At 32.1% G+C, this 24,809-nt stretch overlaps 2 protein-coding genes across 8 annotated transcripts; one reads left to right on the top strand and one right to left on the bottom strand.

Annotated features, from left to right (window-relative positions):
* Positions 1–3,438: 3,438 nt before the first annotated feature.
* LOC114190470 (alpha-L-arabinofuranosidase 1-like) lies at positions 3,439–7,702 on the bottom strand. Its single transcript, XM_028079371.1, has 17 exons — positions 7,520–7,702; positions 7,132–7,186; positions 6,819–7,018; positions 6,507–6,631; positions 6,178–6,328; positions 6,034–6,103; positions 5,773–5,918; positions 5,465–5,510; positions 5,307–5,359; positions 5,069–5,213; positions 4,858–4,976; positions 4,692–4,763; positions 4,499–4,602; positions 4,355–4,411; positions 4,054–4,252; positions 3,820–3,960; positions 3,439–3,697 (listed from the first exon to the last, which is right to left on the bottom strand). The coding sequence occupies exons 1-17, from the start codon at positions 7,700–7,702 to the stop codon at positions 3,599–3,601; spliced, it is 1,965 nt and encodes a 654-aa protein (XP_027935172.1). The 3' UTR covers positions 3,439–3,598.
* Positions 7,703–15,663: 7,961 nt separating this feature from the next.
* Positions 15,664–22,450, top strand: LOC114194999 (protein ROOT PRIMORDIUM DEFECTIVE 1-like). 7 transcript variants are annotated; one of them, XM_028085412.1, is made up of 9 exons: positions 15,664–17,659; positions 18,402–18,511; positions 19,495–19,549; positions 19,654–19,863; positions 20,040–20,183; positions 20,268–20,418; positions 20,653–20,723; positions 21,641–21,786; positions 21,957–22,450. In XM_028085412.1, the coding sequence occupies exon 1, from the start codon at positions 16,281–16,283 to the stop codon at positions 17,571–17,573; it is 1,293 nt and encodes a 430-aa protein (XP_027941213.1). In that variant the 5' UTR covers positions 15,664–16,280; the 3' UTR covers positions 17,574–17,659; positions 18,402–18,511; positions 19,495–19,549; positions 19,654–19,863; positions 20,040–20,183; positions 20,268–20,418; positions 20,653–20,723; positions 21,641–21,786; positions 21,957–22,450. The 7 variants fall into 7 exon arrangements, with proteins under 7 accessions (XP_027941213.1, XP_027941209.1, XP_027941200.1 ...); XM_028085408.1 differs by having other exon boundaries at positions 19,654–19,699; positions 19,788–19,863; positions 20,040–20,418; XM_028085399.1 differs by having other exon boundaries at positions 20,040–20,418.
* Positions 22,451–24,809: the final 2,359 nt, after the last annotated feature.

Consider the following 24,809-nt stretch of genomic DNA (forward strand, 5'->3'; position numbering starts at 1 on the left):
AAAATTGTAAGAGAAAATTATCGAAATTTAGTAATTAAAAAATATTTTTCAATATTTTAATGGAATCGGATTTCACTAATATGAAAAATTCAGTTTCCTTTTAGGTGAGATGTACATAAATTGTATAATGTTCAAAATAATTAATATAAATAAATATGTACTTGGGTTGTAGGATTATCTTGGGATATTTGGGTTGACCTACGATTTCTATATTATTATTATTATTATTATTATTATTATTATTATTATTATGTTAAATTAGTCTTTGTATTTATTACATAGTGTTAAATTGATTTTTCAGTTTTTGAACATTATAATAATTTATGTACATCTCATTCAATTTACGTGTTAATTTATGATTTTTTTTTTATTTTTTTTGTTTTTGCTTTTTATTTTACACATCTCATTCATAGTTGTGTCTAGAGATGACAAATAAACATGTCCCTGTGAGTATTATCCGAATCTGTCACCATTTTGATGAGAAATAACTGCATTGACTGGCTATGGGTATAGGTATGAGTACGAGAAATCCCTGACTTTTCAATTGGGTATGGGGATGAGTATGAAGATGTACATACATATCTGTCCCATCCCCATCCCTATACCCACCATAATACACGTCCGCGTTTAAATTATTAAAATATTTATAGTCAATTTAATAACATTATATATATATATATATATATATATATATATATATATTACTACGCACTTTTTATTTTTTAATTCTTCTAATTGTTTATTTTTTATAAGATTATTTCGCATCTCCAATATATTTTTCATCTTATTATAACATTTATCCAATTATGTTCAATTGATGTATGTTAATTAAATATTTTTTGTCTCACATTTGAATATTTCTATTCTTTTTTAATATTTTTATTTATTGTATATTTTTCTTTCACATAAAAATGTTAAACACTCTCAATTCAAATGTTTAGTAACATAAATTTTTCATTTACTAGGTAATATAAAAAATTTATCTTCTTTACTCTATTATTATTAATTTTTGTTTTATTTGAGAAAAAAATTATTTTGCTAAAATAATTTTCGTTATTTCTCAACTATTGACTATGTTGATATTTGAAAAGTTCTTTTAGATCTCTAAAGTATTTTTTATCTTATCATATCTATAATTATATATTTGTTTTCTTTTATGCGATTTCATTCAATAATCTCTCAAATTATTTCTAAGACAAATATTTGAAACTTTTTTATTACTTTTATTTGTTGTTTATTTTTATCATGTATAATACTATTTTAATATATTTTATATAACTATTTTTTATTTTGTAAGTCATTATCAAACTATAATTTTGTCATTATAATTGTATAAATAAATTTTATTACTATAATATAAAAATTTAATATAATTGCTATGAATATTTTTTTATCTCCATCCAACATATATTAAAGTTCAAAAGATACAAGATATATGTTGAAAATTTATTATTATTAGTTTAATCTTTATTCTTTGCATGATTTTGATTAAGTGGTGTATTATAACTTTTAATAGTGTATAAAAAATAAATTCATTAGAATTTAAAAAAATTGAAGTAAACAAATATTTAAAATATATTTAAATTTTAATATTTTTTTCCCTTTTATATTATTTTAAAAATATTTTAAAATTTTATCAACTAGGTTTAATGTTTGCAAATTTAATAAATCGTTTGGTTTTTATGAAATTTTATTTGGTATTCTAATTTGAAATGTATACCATTATAATTTCTTTATGAGTATTTGATATCAACAAAACAAACCTCCACTTGATATTAAAAATTTGATAATATTATATTTTCTTTACCGTAATGTTACATTATTTAATAAAAAATAATTAATTAATATTGAAATAGTAAGAAGGCAGGTATGGGTATGGGTACAAATATATACCCGTTACCAGGTGGGATTGTAATGAATTTTTTATGGGGATGAGTATGGAATTGTGAAATTCGTCTCCGCCTCGTCCCGTTGTCACCCCCCAATTGTGTCATATGTCAAAATGATTCAATTTGCTGTCTATACTTTTTATTTTCAATTTAGTCTCAATTTTTGTAGAAATGAAACAATATTATCCTTCCTTAAATTGATATTCAATCTACTTTTTGTATAAATCTTATGATAATATTCTTACTAAAATTGACATTCTAATTAAATATTTGCAGAAATATTTTTAAACAAACTTTTTGTTTTTAGTTTTATTATTAAACAAAGTTAAATCCTAAACCTAATTTCAATAATTAACTATTTTGTCATCATATATAAAAGCATCAAGTGTACCATATTATACAAACTTAGTGAAAATTAAAAATCAAATAACTTGTCACACATAAGTTTAGGAACTAAATTTCAAATTCAAAACAAAATCAAAATTTAAAGTTTCATATAGAATTTAAAGTTAATTTAAAAAATATTTATAGAAATATTGAATAAAAATATTAATTTTAGTAAGAATATCATCTTAATCTCAATTTAAGTAGAGTCAATATTGTTCCATTTTTTACATAAATTGAGATTAAATTGAAACTAAAAACAATATAAAGACTAGGTTGAATCATTTTAACACTAGACACAATTTTGGAATGACACGTGTAAATAATTTAAAAAAGAAAATAAAAAAAATTAAAAATAAAAAAATTCAAAAAAACTACCAATTGAATTATTTTTAAATAGACAGCGACTAAACTGAGACAGAAAAAAGAAACTGGAAAATCAATCTAACACTACTTGACAAATACAAAGACCAAAAGAGTAATTTATTCTTATTATTATTAACTTTGAAATATTGTGTTGATCGTGTCTATAAAAAAAATTAAAAATCTTTTAAAATTAGTAAGTTATTTTCATTAGTGGGCATGTTTATGTATATTATTATTATTTGCAACAATTAACGATCAAAATACACTACACTTATCAACCCATGTATAACAATTTGGAAAGAAAGAGTGAGACGAATCAAGCACATCATACATCGTTAGGGTAAAAAAGGCGTCCTAGATATGTTCACGAGCCCTTGCAAAAGTGCTACCGGACCTTTCCTCTGAACGTTTTCTCCAGCGGCGTTCATCGTCGTCGTTATTCCTTCCTGATCGGAAGCCTCACTTTCCAGAGAGTGAAAGGGCACGAGACTGATGAAACGTATATGATATTACAAATTTATCATTGGATGGATGTTATCTCTAGAATATCTTTATGATTACTATTTTAGTTACAGAAGATACATCTATGTGAAAAAAGAGATAAAAGAAAGTATAATATAATGTAAGTAATTATGACACTTAACTTTTTGGCAGTTCTAAACCGATGTAAGAAACAGAAACTACTCAGAAATACCATTAATTTGAATATAACTTACGGATCGACAATATAACTTAATCCAATGCTAATATGCAATTGTACTTTAATAACTGATATTTTTCTTATTTAAAAGCCCGAGACAATAGATAAAGAAAAGGAGGGAAGAGGATTGAAATAAAATGAGGCATCGTAAATATTTGAAACGAAAGGAATAGGCCATATATTACAATTTATTGATAATATAAAAAGGGCATAAAATCTCTCTCCGCTGGAACGGACTTAATCTATGTCGTAATTATCTTCATAAAATTAAGAAATCGAATGATGTGACCGAAAAGGGTGAGAGAATTGCTTGTATCTTGCTTTCAACATTCACCGCCGAACTCGTTTGTGGCACCACCTGCGTTTAAAATGAAAACAACATAAATTATAAATCACATTAAAAAAAAAATCATTAACAAATGTCAGTAATTGATGTTAGCTTTTGTATTCAACAGAGTTTTGAGAAAAAAGCAAAGGTACCTTGGTAGGTTGTGCGAAGGAATTCTCATCCATTACGTTGTCTGATGTAAGCACTGTCTTTGTACAACCAAATTGTTGTCCCACTGGGAACCCATCTATGCTTATGTCAATCGTCTCTGTGCCTCTTCCGAAGTTTACTACCTGTGCAGATCAAATTCAACAACTCAAACATACATTTCTTTATCAAAGCTAATCTAATTAAAGACATGTTTTTATATTGTTTCAGAATCTTACCTTTATTCTTATGTAATTTTTATTCTCTGTAGAATCTTTCCAACTAATTGCAGATGCAATAAGTTGATTAGATGAAGTAGTGTTGAGTGTTGAGGGGAGAAATGTTGCTCCACTAGACTCAACAAAAAGCTTTTGCACCCAATAGCTGGGTGTTCCATACATCTGATAAGAGTCGAACACAATTGCATCGGGAATCCATCTGAAAAATCACACACAATAATTTCATCAACCTCATCTTATACATTCCAGCCAATAAAATCTTCTGGGTAGATAAAAAATGTGGTAAATGGTAGAAAATTACTTCCTATCGTTTATATTTGAGAAAAGTGGTGCATAAGCAACCATGTCGACAATATCACTGCATCAGAAACATAAAAAAAACATGTTAGAATATGGTTAATGTAAAAAAAAAAAAAAACATTAAAAGAAAAAAAAAGAACTAAACCTGTTCTTTTCAAGGCCAATAAGAAATGCAGCTTCAGCCACAGCAGCCAGGAGACTTCCATTTCCAGCGTCTTTTCTCCATACAGCAAACTCACTCACAAAAGCCTATATTCATTATATATATTCACGTATATCAAACTATGCATAAATCAACAATGAATATAGAGTTCATTAAAACTAAAAATTGATCAAACCTTTGGACCAGATCGTGCGGTGCGATCGAACTGAGTAGACATGGAAAATAAGTCTTTGGAGGTTGTGTAAGTCTAACAAAAACAAAACATTGAGAAGTATAAGTTGACAAATGAAAAAACACAAATATTTGAAGCAACAAATGAAAGTTCAAGAATTAATATTTACATGAAAATCAAACAAATCAGCTGGATGCTTTAATGGTGTGACAGAAGCATCACAATTTGAGATGAGTTTAATATCTGGGTAGGCAGATCTTATAGCATCATGTATCTTAAGGTAATTTGCTGCAAAAAAGAAAAAAAAAAAGTATAAAAAATTTTAGTAGTTAAATCAATAAATTTAGAATCGTGACATATATGTGGTCATAGAATGATACCTTGATAATTGGAAAATTCACAATCTTCATTTCCAATGGCAACATATCTCAAATCAAATGGTTTAGGATGTCCCAATCCAGCTCTAACAGAACCCCACTTTGATTCAGGAGACCCTTTTGCGAACTCAATGCCATCAAGGGCATCCTTTTAATACAAAGATTTCAAAACATGAGCACTCAATTGTATATACAGTTTCAAGAATACCAAAAAGAAATGAGTATCAGAAGAAAATTATACTTGCACGTAAGGTCCCAAATCTGATGGATTAATTTGTTCATTACGGCTGAAACCTAAATCAGAAACACAATTAGTTAGAAAACAAAGATAAAATCAAAAAATTTATGTTGTTGGGAATGAATCTGAGCTATGGCAAGAAGAACATCTATATAATATACCAGCGTTGAACACCCATATGGGCAATGCACCAAGGTCCTCTGCTAGCTGCAAAACAAATATTAAATCATTATATTTATTTAAATAAAGTAGGAAAATTTTAATCATAGTTTTAAAAAAACAATCAAAATTGATTTTTTAACTAAATTTTGACAATTCTCTTATAATCTCAAATAACATTTTCTAAATAATTTTTCATTATTTTATTTTTTTTATATTTCAAAACTATTTAAAAGATATTAAGTTGTAGAAGAAAATTTTCAAAATTTAATTATCAAAATGTTATTTTCCAAGAATAATAAATACTCACTTGGAGATATTCCAAATAACCAATTCCATCGTCACTCCAATAGTTCCAAATATCATTGTTGTGACCTGGTCTCTCTTCCCATGCTCCAATTGTATCTTTCCACTGATATTTGTTTTGCAGATGATATCCTTCAACGTAGGTGCCACCTAATTAATGCAATGGACAAGGATAAACAGAGTTAATTACATTTTATAATTATTAAGTGAATCTTATATATTGCTACCTCGATATATATCTAAATCACATAGAATCTGAACATACCAGGAAATCTCATAAACTTTGGTTTCAAATCTGCCACCATTTGAAAAAGATCCTTTCGGAAGCCATGACCCTGTTTGAAGAGAAGATATTTAATTCATGTGAAGAAAAAGAAGAATAAAACAAAATAGATTAATAATTACTAACCATGTAAGTGTCCAATGGCATGACTGAGATTTGGTCAAACAGGTAACTCCCTCCCTTGCTTGTCGTTATTTGAAGACTTGAATAGTGATTCGTAGCCTTTGCTTCCACCTCTGTCTCCACCTTTCTCCATTTTCCATCTTCAGGAACTTGCCTGAACCATCACAACAAATATTTTTAACTTCACTTTTATTTTCAACGATTCAATCACGAATGATACGATAAGTTTTGTAAAATAAGATTGGAATTATCTTTTGTACCACTGATTTTAAGTGTGATCTCCGACAATAATTTCAACAATGTCTTTTAATTATGTGAAAATATCAACTTACGTTATATTTGATGAGACCTCTATAACACCAACACCTGTGAATGAAAGTTGAAAATTAAAGTCTCCTTCCTCTCCTTCTGATTTAATATGATACACCACCTTATACCTTTTTCCTTGCTCGATATTCTGATCACGAAAGGAGCAGTTTTAGAACGACAAAAATTCATTCATACAATAAACTATTAACATTTTCTCAATTTCTTATGGAAATAAAAGCACAATGTTATGTGAGTTTGTTAATATATCATTTTTTATTTTTTAAGAAAAATACGTGCATGTGTGAATATGAAATATATATTATAATTTTGCTTACCATGCCCCAGTAACCAGGGTTAGAAATACCAACGCCACCACTTGGACAAGGGTTCTTATCATTACAATGCACCTCCATTTGTAATGCAGCTTTATTACGCTCAAAACATGAGCTATCATTAATTGATACAGAAATGAATGATTCATTTCCTATAATTGACCAAACATTCAAGGTATTGTTCGGGCCTCTAACTTCAAATCCTAATATTATTAGCAGAAAAATTCAAAAATCGGTTAAAATATACTGAAATCTAATTTACTTCGATATGGAATGAAAAAACAAGATTAAGAAAACTTAGAATTAAGGAAATAACCTTTATTGCGAACAAGTTCTGCCCACAGTCCTCCGGCACAAGCATGATTAATCTCCTGCAAAAATAATTTCAATGAAATTGGTTACTTTTAGGAAATTCAAATGCAATTGGTTTTTTCTTGTATGTATTAGATTTGTTATAACTAATCTTTTATTTAAAAGTTTCTTGATAGTTAAAAATTCAGTTTTAAACTAAAAATTGTATATGTTTATATATAAGTTAATAAACATAATAATTAACTTATACAGAAAATTTAATTCGTATGCGATTACATAAGTAATTATATAACTAAAAATCAAACAGAGGTAGTTGACATAATTCACAAAATAAAACATAGAGATGCAAGGAAAGTGTAATCATGACCATCTTTATATATATATAAAAGTACCTCAACGAATACTCCAAGGAAAGTGTCAGGAATTGGAATTGTTTTTGACGAAACAGTAGTAGCATTATGAACAATTAGGGTTGAGTTTGCATCAACACAGCAATGCTCAAAACTAAGAAAATAAATGGCGAATAAGAAATAGAACATGACATGTAATGAAGCTTTTGAAGAACAAGACGCCATTCTTAACAAATATTATATGATGATACATTATTGTCTAACAAATAGACCATATTTATAAGCAAGAAAAAAACCTATAAAAGGAAAAATAAATTATCATGCTTATCTATTATGCCAGGAAGGAAAAACTTTAAATCCTTTAAATAGTTTAAGAAAATTATAATACTTATAACACTTTAACAAAATATACAACTATCAGTAACAAATCTCTTATTATTATATATTTATTGTCACCTTCTCATCAAAGTAACATATCAAACTAATAACTTTATTGCATAAGTACTACAAAGTAAACTTTAATCCCAATATACAAAGGTTTAATTTATTGATAATATAGAAACATTCTGTTGTTGGCAATTTTGAATGGACAACAGAATGAATAGTATAAAATATAAAAATGTCTTATATTGATATATAAAAAAATATAAAGTATTATTATCAAGAATAAGGAATTAATTAATGTATGAAGAGCTGGTTACAGATTTGTGCATTATTTGAAACATTCCTTTTAACACATCTTCTGAAAATTATAAAATCATAACTAAAACCCACTAAATTATGTATTAATATCTACAACTTTTATTATTTTGACTAAGTTTTAATAAATAATATAAATTAATCCCTCATTTTTTTAATTATTAAGTTTGTAAAAAAAATCTATAATTAATATTCTTTAATTAATTATATCATTATTTTTTATTAATTAATTAATTTATTTATTTATTTATTTGTACTTGTGCAGTTTGTTTACCAAGTTAGGATAAAGAAAGTTTGTCGTTTCTTATTTGTATATAAAATCTTAAAAGGCAGATAATTAGAACTCAGCAAATATGTTTACAACTTTTAAAGATCTGTTCTAAATAATTAGGAAAATCATCATGAAAGATAATATTGTTTTAAAGTATGTGTAGTTCCTTTTTTTTTTCTCAAAAAGTTTTTTTTTTTCATCCAACCTATTAATGACACAAGGATACCATTTCTTGTTCAGATATGTTTTTTATATCTGTAAAATAGTTTTTATAATTTTAGTCTCGATAAAAAATATATTTTTCTTCTTAAAAAAATTCATTTTTGTTTTTATCTTAATAAAATTTGTTGATTTTTGTTTTGATACTTTAAAATACTTTTTCTTTGTTTTTCAAGACTTGAAATAGTTACTTTTATTTTATAAATGAATAAATAATATTTATTCCAAAGATATACAAAACCTTTGGATATATATATATATATATAAAAGCTTTTTCAAATGATATTTTTACTCGTAATAAACATAATTCCTATAAAAATAATATTTTAGTTGTAATTCTTTCAGAAATATCCAGACAAATTTAAACACCTTTGTTATAGGTTAGTGAAAATTTTATTCTGTAACAAAAACCTACAAAATGTCAAAATTTATAAATAACTCTGGAAAAATTAAATTTCAAATATTGCACCTGTAATATTTTATATGTCATCTTATGTTTAAATAAAAATGTTAAATTTGATGTAACATTAATTAAGTAGGACAAACAACTGTTGATATTGTACTAGTTATATTCTAAAAATCTTAAGTATGAATATACACGTAAAATAAAAATTTATTTTTATTTATTTTACTGGTCATCTACTCCTTGTAAAATTTATGTTAAATAAAAAATACCTTTTAAAACCTACTACCGACAGAAACATATTCACAAACTAAAATGCTCATACATTAGAATCTAAAAAATAAAATTGTGACACTAAACTAATAAAATAATAATTAATTCAAAAAATAATTTAAGTGTTTCTCGTTGCTATATTCTAAAAAGACAATGAAATTTCAAGAGAAATATAAAACCTCATAAAAATAAAGAACATGAGCCCTAAGTCAAAGAAATTATTCTCACTCTCAACCATTCTTTTTAGCCATTTTATTAATTTTTAAAGATCATTAAGGTTGAGGTATCTCAACTCAAGTGTCTCGCATAAATATATATAAATATAATATTGTTGATTAAAAAAAGAAAAAACAAGATTTTATCCCAAGTCTCATTGGCATTTAGTAGAATACTTAACAAATGAACCAAAATGAAGTAACAGTCATATAAAAGTTGGACAATATATACAACCCTCTAAACATAGAGGTTCCAAAGACACTAAAAAAAAAAGAATAGAATTAAAAAATACTTGTTTTTAATGGTAAGTATAGGAAATGAAGAAAAATCACCCATATATTCCTTTCAAACATTAGGAAAAAAAGATACATTGCCTTTTTGGTTTATTAGTTATCTACTCAAGTTTTTTTTATAGGAAATTTACTTTAGTAGAATAAATTACACTACAAGAATGTAGGTTTTTTTCGTCGGCCAAAATCGGACTTTACTAGTGTAAAACCGACGAAAAGAGCATGATCTCGTCGGTCCAGCGACGGTAACATGGACCACGCCCATCTCCTGGATGCAAAACTCGTTTGCGTCGGCCAAATGGGGACGAACATTTGCTGCTTGTTTATCGTCGGCTCAACCGACGAAAACATATAAAAAAATAAAATAATAAGTTCGTATGCGTGGGTCAAGCCCACGAACACCTGAAAATTTTTCAAAATTTTGCGTGGGCTAAGCCCACGAATGATTCCCTATGCGTAGGTCAAGCCCACGAATGATTTAAATAAAATATCTAAAATAGAGGGCTTTGCGTGGGTTTAGCCGACGCAAACAATTTCCCTTATAATTGTTGGCGTGGGCTTAGCCCACGCAAATGTTTATTTCCAGGCACATCGCAAAATCTGCATCCAACAATACCAAAACCTGCATCCAGACACATTTCAAACAATAATTCAGGGTATCATTTGAATCATTTAGAAGCGAAATTGCAAACACAAAATTAAGTAAATTGTGACTTTAATTAGATCAAATTACAGTCGCACAAAAATCTACAAGTCTAAAATCCACAGAAGACAAGTCCACCTAAAAAGCTTATTCTAAAAACCTAATTTGGATCTCATAACCAAAAAATTACTCAATCAATAGGGATTCAATCAACAATGTAGTGAAGTTCAATCAACAAGAATACAATAACTAACCTGGATGCTTCAAAAATCTGTTGGGTTCGAACAAAAATCCGTAAACCGTGCTTACGAAAATCCCTAAATCTGCGACGAAGCTCGTCGACGCACCCTTTCTCGCCCAAACCTCCACGCTCGTCACAACATTCGTCTTGTGAGAGCAGCTCGCATCGTAACAGAACCTCGCCTCCTCGCAGTAGGTGGCGTCTTTGAAGAAGCTAGCCTCATTGGAGTATTGTTCTTGTCGCCCACTTGCCTCGATGGAGTTTCGTCACTCATGGAAGAAAACGCACGCCAGAGAGAAAAAGGGAAATGTCGAGGCTGACTCGAGGGAAGGGGAAAGCGGAAGGGGGAAAAGTGAAATCTGATGTTTTCCCCCTATACTTTAACTTAAAGTTTATTTTTTTTTATCTCAGTAGTATATGCGTGGGCCAGCCGACGCAAACAATTTAATTTGTTATGCGTGGGCCATCCGACGCAACTTATTGGTTGATTTGCGTCGGCCAAACCGACGAGAATCTAAAATTAATATTTTTTTCATTTCTACGAAGAGATAATTTTTGTTTCTAAATAACTTTTTGGTTACCGTCGATTTTGCGTGGGTCTGGCCGTCGTATTTTGCGTCCTACACTGATCCGACGCCATAATTTCGACGCTAAAACCGCGCATTCTTGTAGTGTTAAAATGAGTTAAAGATAGAAAAATAAACAAATAACTATATAATTTAATTTGTTAAAGCACTTGGTAAATGAAAGATCTTATGTTCAACTCTCAACAAGAACCAGTTGTTTTATTTATTATTTAGCATTAATTTTGGAATATTGGTTTGGATAATTTCAATTTTTTTCCTAATCTGTTCTAGAAATAGAAAATTATTATCTCATTTTGGTGATTCTATAACACCATGACTACATAGATTTTGTGATTACTAAAATACCCCTTCAAACAGAACCCAAAACAGTTATTCCAAAGATAAAATTAAAGTTCTATCAACATACTTTCTATTGAAGTACCACAACCACTCCTTTTATTATCCGTGAGAGAAGATAGTGGCCATGGTTGAGAGTGCGAGAGGGGAAGGAATGGAAGAGAAGATGGTGGGTGACGAAAGAGAAAGTGGATCTGCAGCGAGGGGCAGATCCAATGCTCGTGAGAGGAGCAAGAGAAGGTAAGCAAAGCTTTCTATTACTGTTTTTGTTTATTGTTACATTGAAGGGAAAAATCCAAGCGAGTTTTTATAGAAAAGGGGAAAAGGGGGTTTTTTACAAAGGAAACCCTAGATTACTGATTAAATCAGTAATCAGCTATAGAAAGGTAAAACGAGAAACCCTAAAGGGTTTTAGAGTTTCAATATCCTCCCCTCAAGCTGGATGGTGGATGCTCAACATCCCAACACTAGTGCAGAAATTGATTTTTACCTCGCCTTATATGCCTCGGTTGTCCAGGAACCGAAGCATATAATGGTGCGGTGGCATTTTTGCAATTTTAGACAACTTTTATGTCTCGGTTCAGCCTAACCCGAAGCAAAAGAGAGATATATGCTTCGGTTCGCCAAAAATCGGTGCCAAAGGAGGCTCATATGCTTCGGTTACACAGACCCAAAGCCAAAAATCCACTAGATGTTACCTCTTTGGCCTCGGGTGGGTCTGAATCGGTGCCAAATAAGGCTATATGCCTCGGTTCAATTAATAACCGAGGCCATATGGTTTAATTAGGGCACCAAATTCGCGAGTCCATTTTCTCTTCTTCTTCCCCGTGCCCCCTATCTGCAACAGTACCCTTTCTCTTCTCCCTCTGGCATGGTTGTTCCATGGCTCGTTGACGCTGTTGTTGCAGGTTGTGTGTCGCGGCGCAATGAAGCTATGCGTGAGCGTTAATGGTGCAGATCAGTGTTGGAGCGTTGCGGAGAATGCATCTTGCTCTCACTGCTGCAATGGAGGTGTTGGTCGCAGTTGCAGATCTGCGCAGCTTTGAGGATCGTTCGAATCTGGCTCGCGTGCAGGCAGTGGATCTGTGTTGATGGTGAACGTTGCAGGTGTTGCCTTGGTGGTTGCAGGTCCAGACAGTGTTGTTGCTGTTGCAGAACGCAGACTGCTGTTGCGATGCCTCGCGATCACGGTGGTGCTGCTAAGCGTGACGCGGTGGCTTCCATGGAGGTCAGCCGTGGTTATGGTTCGTTGCAGGTGGCGCGGTGGCTGACAGCGGACATATGCAGATCTGGTTCGCTCATGGCGAGGAAGATGGTGGTGGCTGCTGCGTTTCATCGGCGACGCGTTACGGAACACTATGGCTCTGGTTCATTTAGAACCGAGGCATAAAAGGAACTTTATGACTTCGGATAACGACCGAGGCCAAAAGGGGTGCCTTTAGGTCTCGTCCCAACAGTTCCAGACCTGAGGCAAAATGAGGAAAATAACCGGGGCAAAAAGCCCTTAATTAGGGTTGAGTTTGCATCAACACAGCAATGCTCAAAACTAAGAAAATAAATGGCGAATAAGAAATAGAACAGGACATGTAATGAAGCTTTTGAAGAACAAAACGCCATTCTTAACAAATATTCTATGATGATACATTATTGTCTAACAAATAGACCATATTTATAAGCAAGAAAAAAACCTATAAAAGGGAAAATAAATTGTCATGCTTATCTATTATGCCAGGAAGGAAAAACTTTAAATCCTTTAAATAGTTTAAGAAAATTATAATACTTATAACACTTTAACAAAATATACAACTATCAGTAACAAATCTCTTATTATTATATATTTATTGTCACCTTCTCATCAAAGTAACATATCAAACTAATAACTTTATTGCATAAGTACTATTAAGTATAACTATGTGTCATAGTTATAACTTTAATTCCAATATACAATGGTTTAATTTATTGATAATATAGAAACATTCTCTTGTTGAAAATTTTAAATGGCTAACTTAGGGATGTTAACATGGCTAACTTAGGGATGTTAACGAGGGGGATAGGTTACGGATAGTAGCTCTCACGTATCTTATTTGTTGGATAAATATTTTCCGTACTCGTATTCATATATGTAAGTATCCGTTATGCGAGTACCTGCCTATTTTTTCATATCTGCGGATATTCATGGGTATCCGTGAGTATTTACAAAAATATTTTAAAAAATAAATATTTAACCATAAATTCAAATAAAATAAAATACATCACTGTCATAAATTTGAAATAAAGTTCAAATAAACTCAAGTTCATACAAGTCCAAATAACGATGAAAGTAAATATAAAATGACATTCAACACAATAGAAATTCTTTAATTAGTGATTCTATCAACAAGCTCACTTTCTCCTATTGATTCCTGAAAAACAAACAAATAAAAAATCACTAACAATTTATATTGTAATTTATTTTTGAATGAAATATTAAAGAAATTACTAACTTCATCAATGTCCACATTTTGCAACATATATGAAGTTTCAAGTTGTCAAATTTTAATCTAGAAGAGTCTGAAAACATAAGAAGTTCATCAATCAAAAATTTCTAACAATCACTTAATTAAACTATCTAAGTAAAAGTGTTAATTTCATTACCTTCGATGTTAGTCCATAATCAGTCTTGGAGACACATCAATGCCTCCACAGTATCAGGAAGTAATCTATTGCGATGTACTTAATTAAACTATCTAAGTAAAAGTGTTAATTTCATTACCTTCCATGTTGGTCTATAACCAGTCTTAGAGGCACATCAATGCCTTCACAGGAAGTTATATGGTGTTTAACTTTCTCGTTTTTACTCAATGTGGGACTTAGACTCACACTTGGATTCCCAACAATCTATCCCTCAAGTGTGAGTCCCTTCACATTGGTACTTCCCTCTCGAGCTAACTATCGAGTACCCCTTTGTCTGTACCGTCGTTCTTCTTAATGGGACTCGCTTACCTGACCCACTATCAGAAAGACTTTCGATACAGGGCCTCGTCTAACGATACTACTGTTTTGGGTCTTTCGAGAGAGAATCACTAGGGAGATTTAACACAGTATGAACCTAACACATAAGGGATTGACACCACTCTTAATCCAAAACCTTAAGACAATATATTTATGAGCCTTGATCCTTATATGGTGCTCAACTTTTCTCATTTTGACTCAATGTGGGACTTAGACTCACACTTAGATTCCCAACACACACACATATAATATGAGAGTATTTTTGTGAATTAAAGTTTAGTGGGTACGAGTATCCACGGGTACAAATACTATGATATCCGTACCTGCTTTGTTAACATGCGGGTATAAAAATACTTGTACCCGCGTGTAGCAGGTATCTATTTTACACCCATAAGATAACTGCAAGATAATGAATAGTCTAAAATATAAAAATGTCTTGTATTGATATATATATATATATAAAATTTATATATATATATATATATATATATATATATATATATATATATATATATATATATATATATATATAAAGTATTATTATCACGAATAAGGAATTAATTAATGTACGAAGAGCTGGTTACACACTTGTGCATTATTTGAAACATTCCTTTTAACACATCTCCTGAAAATTAATTAATTTGTACTTGTGCATTTTGTTTACCAAATTAGAATAAAGAAAGTTTGTTTCTTATATGTATATAAAATCTTAAAAGGCAGATAATTAGAACTCAGCAAATATGTTTAAAATATTGAAGATCTGTTCTAACTAATTAGGAAAATCATCATGAAAGATAATATTGTTTTAACTATGCATAGTTCCCTTTTTGCTTTCTCAAAATTAATTTTTTTCATCCAACCGATTAATAACATTTCTTATGTTTTCTATATCTATAAGTTAGTAAAACACATATGTACAAACAGTAACAACAATGAAAAAAACAAAAGAAGAAATAAGGAGTTGCCATATAATAGCCATTATGATTATGATGCATAAATCAAAATACCCAAAGAGAAAAAGAAAAATGTGAGGTCAGTAAAAATGCAAAACACGACTAGCCCAACTTCTTCTCATAACAAAAAGTCAGGGTTTTTCGACTCCCTCATCTTCTTCATCCCAGCGTAACACAGTGTCGTCGCTGCATTCATTGCCTCTTCCAAAACGGGTTCCTCTTAACTTCCCATAAACAGATCGGAAACCACCGTGACTTCGCCACCACTGTTGCCGTCCAATGCAGAGGCACCACCGTGACAATGTTGTTGCCATCGCACGTGTTTGGTTGGCTTGATCGTCGGACAGGGCTTCCACTGTGACTGCAGAGAAAATTTTCAGTTAGAGAAGCGAAGCAATAGGAAGTGAGAGAGAAAGGGAGAGTTACTCAGGTCACGATTGAGTTCGCAGAGAGTGAGGGAACCGGGAGGAGGCCCACCATTGTTTTCCTGCTTTCTTCTTCCATCATGATGATATACAATAAATTATTGAAGTAATTTTCAATTAGTATTAAAAACTTCATTTTTATTATTAATGATATTGTTAACTTTTCCCTCTAGGAATAGAAGTGATTTTTCCTTTGAACACTGCAAAAAAGATACTGTAATTGGTTCTATCAGAACCGAAACCTGAGTTCAATGCAATGAATTTCTTGCATAGTCCTAGACACAGGTTCCTCTCACCCTTTACCCTCTTCACCCAACGCCGATGGAAGAAACCTACCGTTTCCGCCCAAACCCGTTTGGAGGACAGAGTACGAGACCCCCACTTCGACAAACTTATGACTCACCTCAAAAGACTCTACCATGTCCTCGAAATCCACCAACTCATGTCCACCCGCAAGCGCGCTCCCTTCGTGTCCCTCACACTCATGTCCCGCTGGAGAAACATCCTTGGACTCAATGTCCCTGTGGGCTCCTTCCTCCACAAATACCCTCACGTGTTCCACGTGTTCGTCCATCCATTCAGGAAGAACACGTGCTGCAGGGTCACAAAAAAGATGATAGAGTTGATCTTGCTTGAAGGGGTGGTGGTGAGGCAGCAGGAGATGGAGGCTGTGAAGAGGGTGAAGAAGTTGCTGATGATGTCTGTGAGTGGCTCTCTTCGTTTGCACGCTTTGAGGATGATCAGGAGGGAACTGGGTCTCCCTGAGGATTTCAGAGATTCCATTCTTGGGAAGTTCAGTGGGGATTTTAAATTGGTTGGTTTGGAGGTTGTGGAATTGGTTGATTGGGATGCAGAATTGGGATTGGCTGAGGTCGAGAAATGGAGGGAGAGAGAGTACACAGAGAAGTGGTTGAGTGAGTTTGAGATAAAGTTTGCATTTCCCATTGGTTTCCCAACTGGGTTTAAGATTGAGAGAGGGTTTAGAGAGAGATTGAAGAATTGGCAGAGGCTTTCATACACTAAACCTTATGAGCGGAAGGAGGTTGTTAGGGTGAGGACTTGTGGAGGGATTGAACGGTATGAGAAGAGGGCTGTGGCTATTCTTCACGAGCTATTGAGCTTGACTGTGGAGAAAATGGTTGAGGTTGATCAACTGGCTCATTTTCGTAGAGACTTAGGCATTGAAGTTAATGTGCGGGAATTGCTGCTAAGACACCCTGGTATATTTTACATATCAACTAAAGGGAAGACACTAACTGTTTTCCTTAGGGAAGCATATCGTAAAGGGGGATTGATTGAACCGAATCCCATGTATGAAGCGCGAAGGAATATGTTGAATCTTGTACTCTTAGGATGTAGGAAAACCAGAACATTGTTGGCTGGTGATGAGGCTAAGGAAGAGAGTAATGTTGTAGTCTGTGAAGTGAATGAGGAAGGTGAAAGACAAGGAGATTGGGTGATTCCTTTCTTGGAGAACTGTGAGGAGAGTAGATGCATTGGCGTCCTCCTCTCCATGCTTCATGAGTGCAGACTCTGGCTCTGCGGCTAGGCTTTCGAGTGCATTCTTCGTATGACTTTTCTCTTTTTTGAGTTCCATGTCGGAGTTGGCGATTCCTTTGCTCACACTGCCTATAGGTAAATACACTCTTCACTTCACTGCGACTAGTTTTTTCTTCAATTCCTGCGTTGACAATTGATTCTTTTAATTTAGTTTTTTTTTTTTTTTAAATTATGTATATTTTTCTGTTGAATTCTGATCTTTTTAATTGACATTGTTCGTGTGTTTGTGTGAGAGAGAGGTTGGGATAGGGAGGGAGCTATGGCTAGTAGCTAACTGATGTTAGAAATTAGACATGTGATGATGTTGATTTGGTGTTCTGCGATGATGATTCCTTTCAATGATGAATGAAATCGAAGTTAGGGAGAATTTTTCTGAGGGTATAATTGCACTAATAACGTATTTCTTACGGTTATAAATTGTTTGTAATTGGAAAATTATTGCTTTCTAAGATTGGTCATGGATTGTTATTGTCTATTGGAGGAGCTGACTGGCGTTGCAGCTTACTTTCTTTTCAATTATTGTTGAGAAATTTTGATGAATGCGTGGAAGGGGAAGTGCTTGGTTTTAGTCGAGGCTGTTTTTGTTTCAGATATTGAGACTTGATACCTCGTAGTGATGAGCTAAATGTTGTAAGGAGAAGAGTTGTGGATAGCTATTGCAAAGTGTCTGTTATTGGAATGTTCTCCCTCCATCACTCTGTCTTTAGAAGAATATTTGTCCTTAGTTGTTATGTGTGTTTTCCTTTCAAGTCATATGCTTTGGAAGATAGTTCAGCTCTCATTTCACTCTATTCTTTTTGTTTTTGGCACTGAGAAGAAGCTAGAGCCCATAAACACTCTGGCATTTTCTGTTTGGGGGGTGTTTGGATTTTATTGGATTGGTGTGGGTGACCAAGCACTTTTGGAAGATTCTCCAAGGCTCTACTGGTAAGTAAGAACCTTAATTTGGATTTTGTTTTACTTTTCGTGGTTTTTTTTGGGGGGACCAAGCGGTGATAGATAACCAAAGTTATAATGTATACCAAGAAAGAATAAAAGAAGTGGTTATAATTTGTACAGCTAGGTAAGCTTGTTGTTTACTTTTCTTTGAAAAAGTTGAAAAAAAATCACGAATTCTACTTCTCAAAAGTTCTTCTTCCTTAAGTGAGTCCTGGAGAGCATTAGATGGAATTGAAGTGTATACTTTTGAAAATTTGTTAAAGGGATTATTGTAGAACGTTCAACCTTGAATTGGATGTTATATAATTATATAACCAAGAGGAATAAAATAAAGAGAATATTAATAGTTACATGTCTTCCCGCATTTAATTTGTCTTGATGTGTTAATTCAATTAGGATAAACTTTTAAGTCAATATTTGATTGGCCTATAACTCGTGTATTGAAGAAGAAAGGGAGGGACAAATCAACTGTGGGCCGAACAGTGACGATGCCCTGCAGGCATATGCAACCTTCCTTCTCCTCACAAGCCAATTATTCTTACTCCTAATAAAATTGATGGTGCTGTTTCTTTCTTCTTAGTGTAGTTTAAGCTATTTTCCAAGCATAAACACATGATATTTCCCTTCCTACCAAGATCTGGCAATGGCCCTCTTAAAATTTGACAGAATTTTTATCTGAAAGACTTAGTTTATGGCACGACCTGTGATGCTAAACAGGTTTTTAGATAATGTACAATAAACTGTATGATATCAAGATATTGTATGATAAAGGCTACTCGTTTAACTTCATTGCAGACATGCATGACAAATTTTTGGCCCTCATCATGAAAACCTGACTTTAAAATTGTTTGTGGATTGCAACAGACAAATCTCATTTATCATCCAAATAGAAAAAAAAAGTAAAACAAAAAAAAAACTAATCTCATTTCAATTTTTATAAATTCCTCAGTTTCTTTGAATTTAATTTTCAGGACATAAATCATGCTGGTTCTGGGGGACTGTGGGCAGAACTTGTGAGCAATAGAGGTTATTTCCAAATCTATAAACTTTTCTTCATCTTGTCTTTCCAGTCCACAGACTCAATTAGAGTTCAGTATCTTTTTACGTATTTTTCTATGATTTTTCTTTAGGCTTTGAAGCTGGAGGACCAGACAACACCTTAAATATTTATCCTTGGTCAGTTATTGGAAATGAGTCACCCATTTCTGTATCAATAAACCATACCTCTTGCTTTGAGCGTAATAAAGCTGCATTACAAATGAAGGTGTATTGTGGGGGTCTCAAACCTTGCCCATATGGTGGCGTTGGTATCTCTCTCTAATCCTGGCTATTGGGGCATGGTAAGAAAAATCATATGTACTTGCCATTCACACACACACATTATAACTTTTAACTCCATTTTTTTCTTGTATTTGTGTTATGTAAGTTTAAATCTTTAACATATATAATAATGACAATGAAAAGGCTCATATAAATCACACTTTGTGTTTACATGGAGTAACCTTTTCATGTTCAGAATTTGGAGCAAGGAAAGAGGTACAAGGTGGTCTACCATGTTAAATCAGAAACAAAGTTTGATTTTCAACTTTCATTCACGGGTGTTGATGTTAAGACAGTGGCATCAAATACCAGGGAAATTCCTTTCTGTTTAGAAGACATTGTAGAGATTCTATAGCCTATGCTCAATAAGCCATAAATCCACATTTCGTATTGATTAAAATAACTAATACATGGTCCTTGACAGGCATGTTTTTGGAGATAAAAAATGGAAAAAGGTGGAGACAATAGTGGAAGCAAAACATACTAATCACTGTTCATGTCTTCAAATAACCACAACCAGTGAAGGGACTTTCTTGTTAGACCAGGTGTCAGCTATGCCATTGGACACTATTATGGTTAGTAGAATAAACAATCACAACTTATAAATCAGTAAATGAAGCTATTCATTACTTTAAGTCCATAGATTTAATGTTTATGTCATCATTTTAGTGCTTATTATTCTATAAAAGTTCACCCTAAATTCTGGTATTTCGTCTAGTAATGTATGAGTAACTAAGCTTGGTACCTGACCATTTTGTTGTTACTGTATTCTATTGTTTTTCCTTTAAATCCTTTTTCTCTCGAAACAGGGCCATGGCTTCAGAAAGGACCTTTTTTCAAATGGTGGCAGATTTGAAACCTAAATTTCTCAGATTTCCTGGTATGTCCAAATTGTATGATTAAGGTTTGCTATACAACTTCATATTGTTGGGTACCTAAAGCTGAATTCTTACCTAAGTAACTCAATTGAGTATATTGATAAATCAACTTATGGATAATTATAAGTAATATAAAAAAATTTGTATCATGGTGAAAGATCTATACAAGGCAATGTTAACAAATTTCGGCCATGGCGGAAATCGTTGCGGTTTCCCAACCTACTGCCACAAGATGATGGAGGCGAAGCGGGTTTTCCGTGGCGGCTCGTGGCAGCCGCTTTTCGCATGGCGACTGGCGATGGCTGTGGCGAAACGGTAATGGCGAAAAAATATTATTGTTTATCTCTTTCTTCAGTTCTCTTTTTTCGTCATTACCGTTTCGCCACCGCCGTGCGAAAAGCGGCCGCCACGGGAAACTCGCTTCACCTCCGACGGTAGGTTGGGAAACCACAATTGCCACCACCAGTTGCCGCTCCCGCCACAATCAGCCACTGCCGCCTGCCGCCACTGTCAACTCTTTTTTTTTTTCAATTGTTTTTCTACTTCTCTTCTTTCTCTATAATTATTTTTTCAAAAATTATACTTTCCGCTATAACCCAATATGATTTCCGTTATAACTTTATAACGGATTTTTTATAACGGATTTTTGGCTTGCTGATATTTTCCATTATCCGATATAGATAACACTGATACAAGGTGAAGTTATTCCCTCCCTATATGGTTTATTTCATATTCAAAGTGATATCATTAGGATTCATATCTTGAACCAACTAGTTCAAAGACACATATCATTACTATTTGTCAACAAATATTGGTTTCTTCTCAACTCTTAGAACGGAATAATATTTCTTTTTTCTAAACTTTGTGTGAAATAAAATCTATTAAGACCTAACACTATTTGTCAATATTACTGCATTAGGTGGTACGTATGTTGAAGGTGTTCATCTGCAAAACAGATATCAGCGGAAAGATACAATAGGACCATGGGAAGAGAGACCTGGACATTTCGATGATATTTGGAACTATTGGAGCGATGATGGAATTGGTTATTTTGAATATCTCCGAGTTAGTATATATCATTCTTTTACAACTATGATTAAATTTTCCCTACTTTAGTTGAATAACAATAAGGTACTATTTGGCTTATTAGTACTTGCTATATTCATTACATAGTTATTAGGCCATGTAAACTAATTCATGTCATTTATCATTTGTTACCTTTATCTTAAACACAGGTGGTGCCACAAACAAGTTCACTAGAGAATGCTGACATGTACATGAATGTTACACTCTCTTCCTATTCAGTGACATCACTAGATTTGCTAATATGATCAGAAGCTAGTCACAACATAGGAATAGTTTCACTAAAACAAAATGAAGACAATATTTTTTATAATATTATCAAGATATGTGATATATTGTCAAAGAGTGGCAAATGTTATGTGGCCTTTCCTTTCTCCCAAGTTGTGCTGCATTGGACCTGATATTCATGGAAAAGTTGAACTAGTGGAAATTTATCTGGAATGTTATACATAAATTAAACCTGGAAACCTAAACTTGTTGGTATGAACAAAAAATATATACAGATAGCGATTGAAAGTAGAACTTCATCCATATGTCAATGATGCTTAACTGCCAAATGATGTACCATATATAGTTGAAATCAATGTTCTGAGGTATTTGTTTAGACATGAGAATTTATCAAATCTATGATATTGTTTATTGGCTACTTGTTGGTATCTGCAACTTTTTTTTTTTTTTTGTGATAAAAAAAATATTTCGTTCACCATATTTAAACTACCTGATAACCCTATGGCTTATTGGTGAGTATTTTTCTTTTTCTTGTTTTTTTTTAATTTACATGTTCACCGTAGTTTGACGAAAAATTATTTGAACAAAGAGAAAAGGAAATCCTAATTATTTGAACAAAAAGAAAAGGAAATCCTTAAAAAGATGTTGGGCATGAGGATTTTTGCATAAATACTTTTAAGATAGAGAAATAAAAAAACATAATATGAACTTTATAATAAAGTAAAATTATATATATATATATATATATATATATATATATATATATATATATATATGTATATATGTATATATGTATGGTTGTGAGACTTTTTAAATGATTACGTAATCACTAATGTTTAATTTTCATTGTTCTTGAAATATATATATATATATATATATATATATATATATATATATATATATATATATATATATATATGTTATATATTATTGGGTTAAGTATGTTTTTAGTCCCTGAACTTTGACCCAAAATTGGAATTCGTCCCTGGTCGAAACTTTGATAAATTTTGGTCCCTAAACTTTAAAAATGAATGAATATAGTCCTTTTAATCAAATTTTGTTAACTTTTTTTTAGGTTTCGAATACATTTTTCAGTAAATATTGAGCCGAGAATGTGTCAAACGGCGTAAACAACCCTAATATTTACTGAGAAATGCGTTCGAAACTTAAAAAAAAGTTAACAAAATTGGGTTAAAAGGACTATATTCATTCATTTTTAAAGTTTAGGGATCGAAATTTATCAAAGTTTCGACCAGGGACGAATTCCAATTTTGGAGCAAAGTTCAGGAACTAAAAACATACTTAACCCTATATTATTCTATCATTCTTAAAATAAAATAAAATAATTCTGATGACGCATCAGCATAGAAGAGTTTTAAGCTCTTATATAAGCAAATGGATACTTAGATTCGTCACTGCTATAAAGAAAAAAAATAGACCGAGTATAAAGTATAATATCTGAATGAGTGTGCACAAAATAACTAATAAAAGAAACATCTTCCACAAACTTGTCCTACAATAACTCAATTTCACTCAAATACTCATGAGGTTCGGATCTCTAGTGTGTTAACAGTAGAGTGTAACAAGTAATTTAACCATCAATAGCTTACAACTTGTCTGTAAGTTATTAAACATTTTAACAAAATAACCCATCAACAAACTAAAATCAGCATTATAAATAAATAAACAGATTTGAAGTATAGCACAATAGTCACATTCAGAGCAAGAGGTTCATAAAAGTAAAATAGTCAGAAGAAAAAACAAACTTAAATCAAAAAATTCAAAATGCCATCTATATCGAAGGTAGATTATCAACTCAGACTTCTTTCTTCCTTATTTGTAATTTATTAAGATAATATCCCTTTTACTGTAAACTGTAATGTGAACTCTGTATGTGAAAACCGCCTGTAGTTGGCAAAAAATCCAGAATGCCCTTCCTCCACGGCTGTCATGGTGCCACCAACATTAGTGTCTGTAAAGTTAAATGGGTTAACAAATAACATAGGTTTACCCATTTATACTTGATTAAGTAAGCATGCATATGCAAAACTAAGCTTTTAATACAGATTTGACTCAAAAGTAAGTGTGCACAGGTTTTTCGTTCATCCATCTGAGCACGGGGGTTTTTCATTCTCCTCTCCTTTATAAAGCTTCTGCCTCGTTGTTTTTTCTCATCCATTCACCTCGTCGACGAACCAAGCTCAAGCACCGCGAACAACTCAACCTCGTCGACGACGAGTCAGCCGCGAGCCACGACTACGATCGAGCCGCCATCACCAGTCAGACGCCACGCAAGGGAGACCGGCGGGGAACAGGTCCCTTTCTTTTGCGATTTGCCCTAATTGACCATGTGCCATTTTGGCCATGATTGTTTGGATATTATCTGTCGAAGGTATTGCATTGCGGTCTTTTAGAGTTCAGAGAATTTCTTGCATTGATTTGTGTTGTATAATAGTACGAGATGTTATTAACATTTGTCATTTGCTATTTCTCATTTTACATTTAAACTGATCAAATTTATATCTTGCTGCAAGTTGAACGCGCATTACTACTTTTCAATGTTTTCTATCTGCTATGTGATACTGTTATTATTACTTATTAGGATTAGATTCATTTTTTATTTGATTAAGATTTAGTAAATATGGTGGTTAGTAACTTATAAGTTATATCGATGGATGAGTATATTATTAATTCTCTTTCGAATGTTGATGTCAATGACAAAGAGATGATGTAACTCAAAATGAGGTTGGTTGAAGATGACATTGATAAAGAGAGTA

This window comes from Vigna unguiculata, chromosome 1, assembly GCF_004118075.2.
Source record: "Vigna unguiculata cultivar IT97K-499-35 chromosome 1, ASM411807v1, whole genome shotgun sequence".
Classification (NCBI taxonomy): Eukaryota; Viridiplantae; Streptophyta; class Magnoliopsida; order Fabales; family Fabaceae; genus Vigna; species Vigna unguiculata.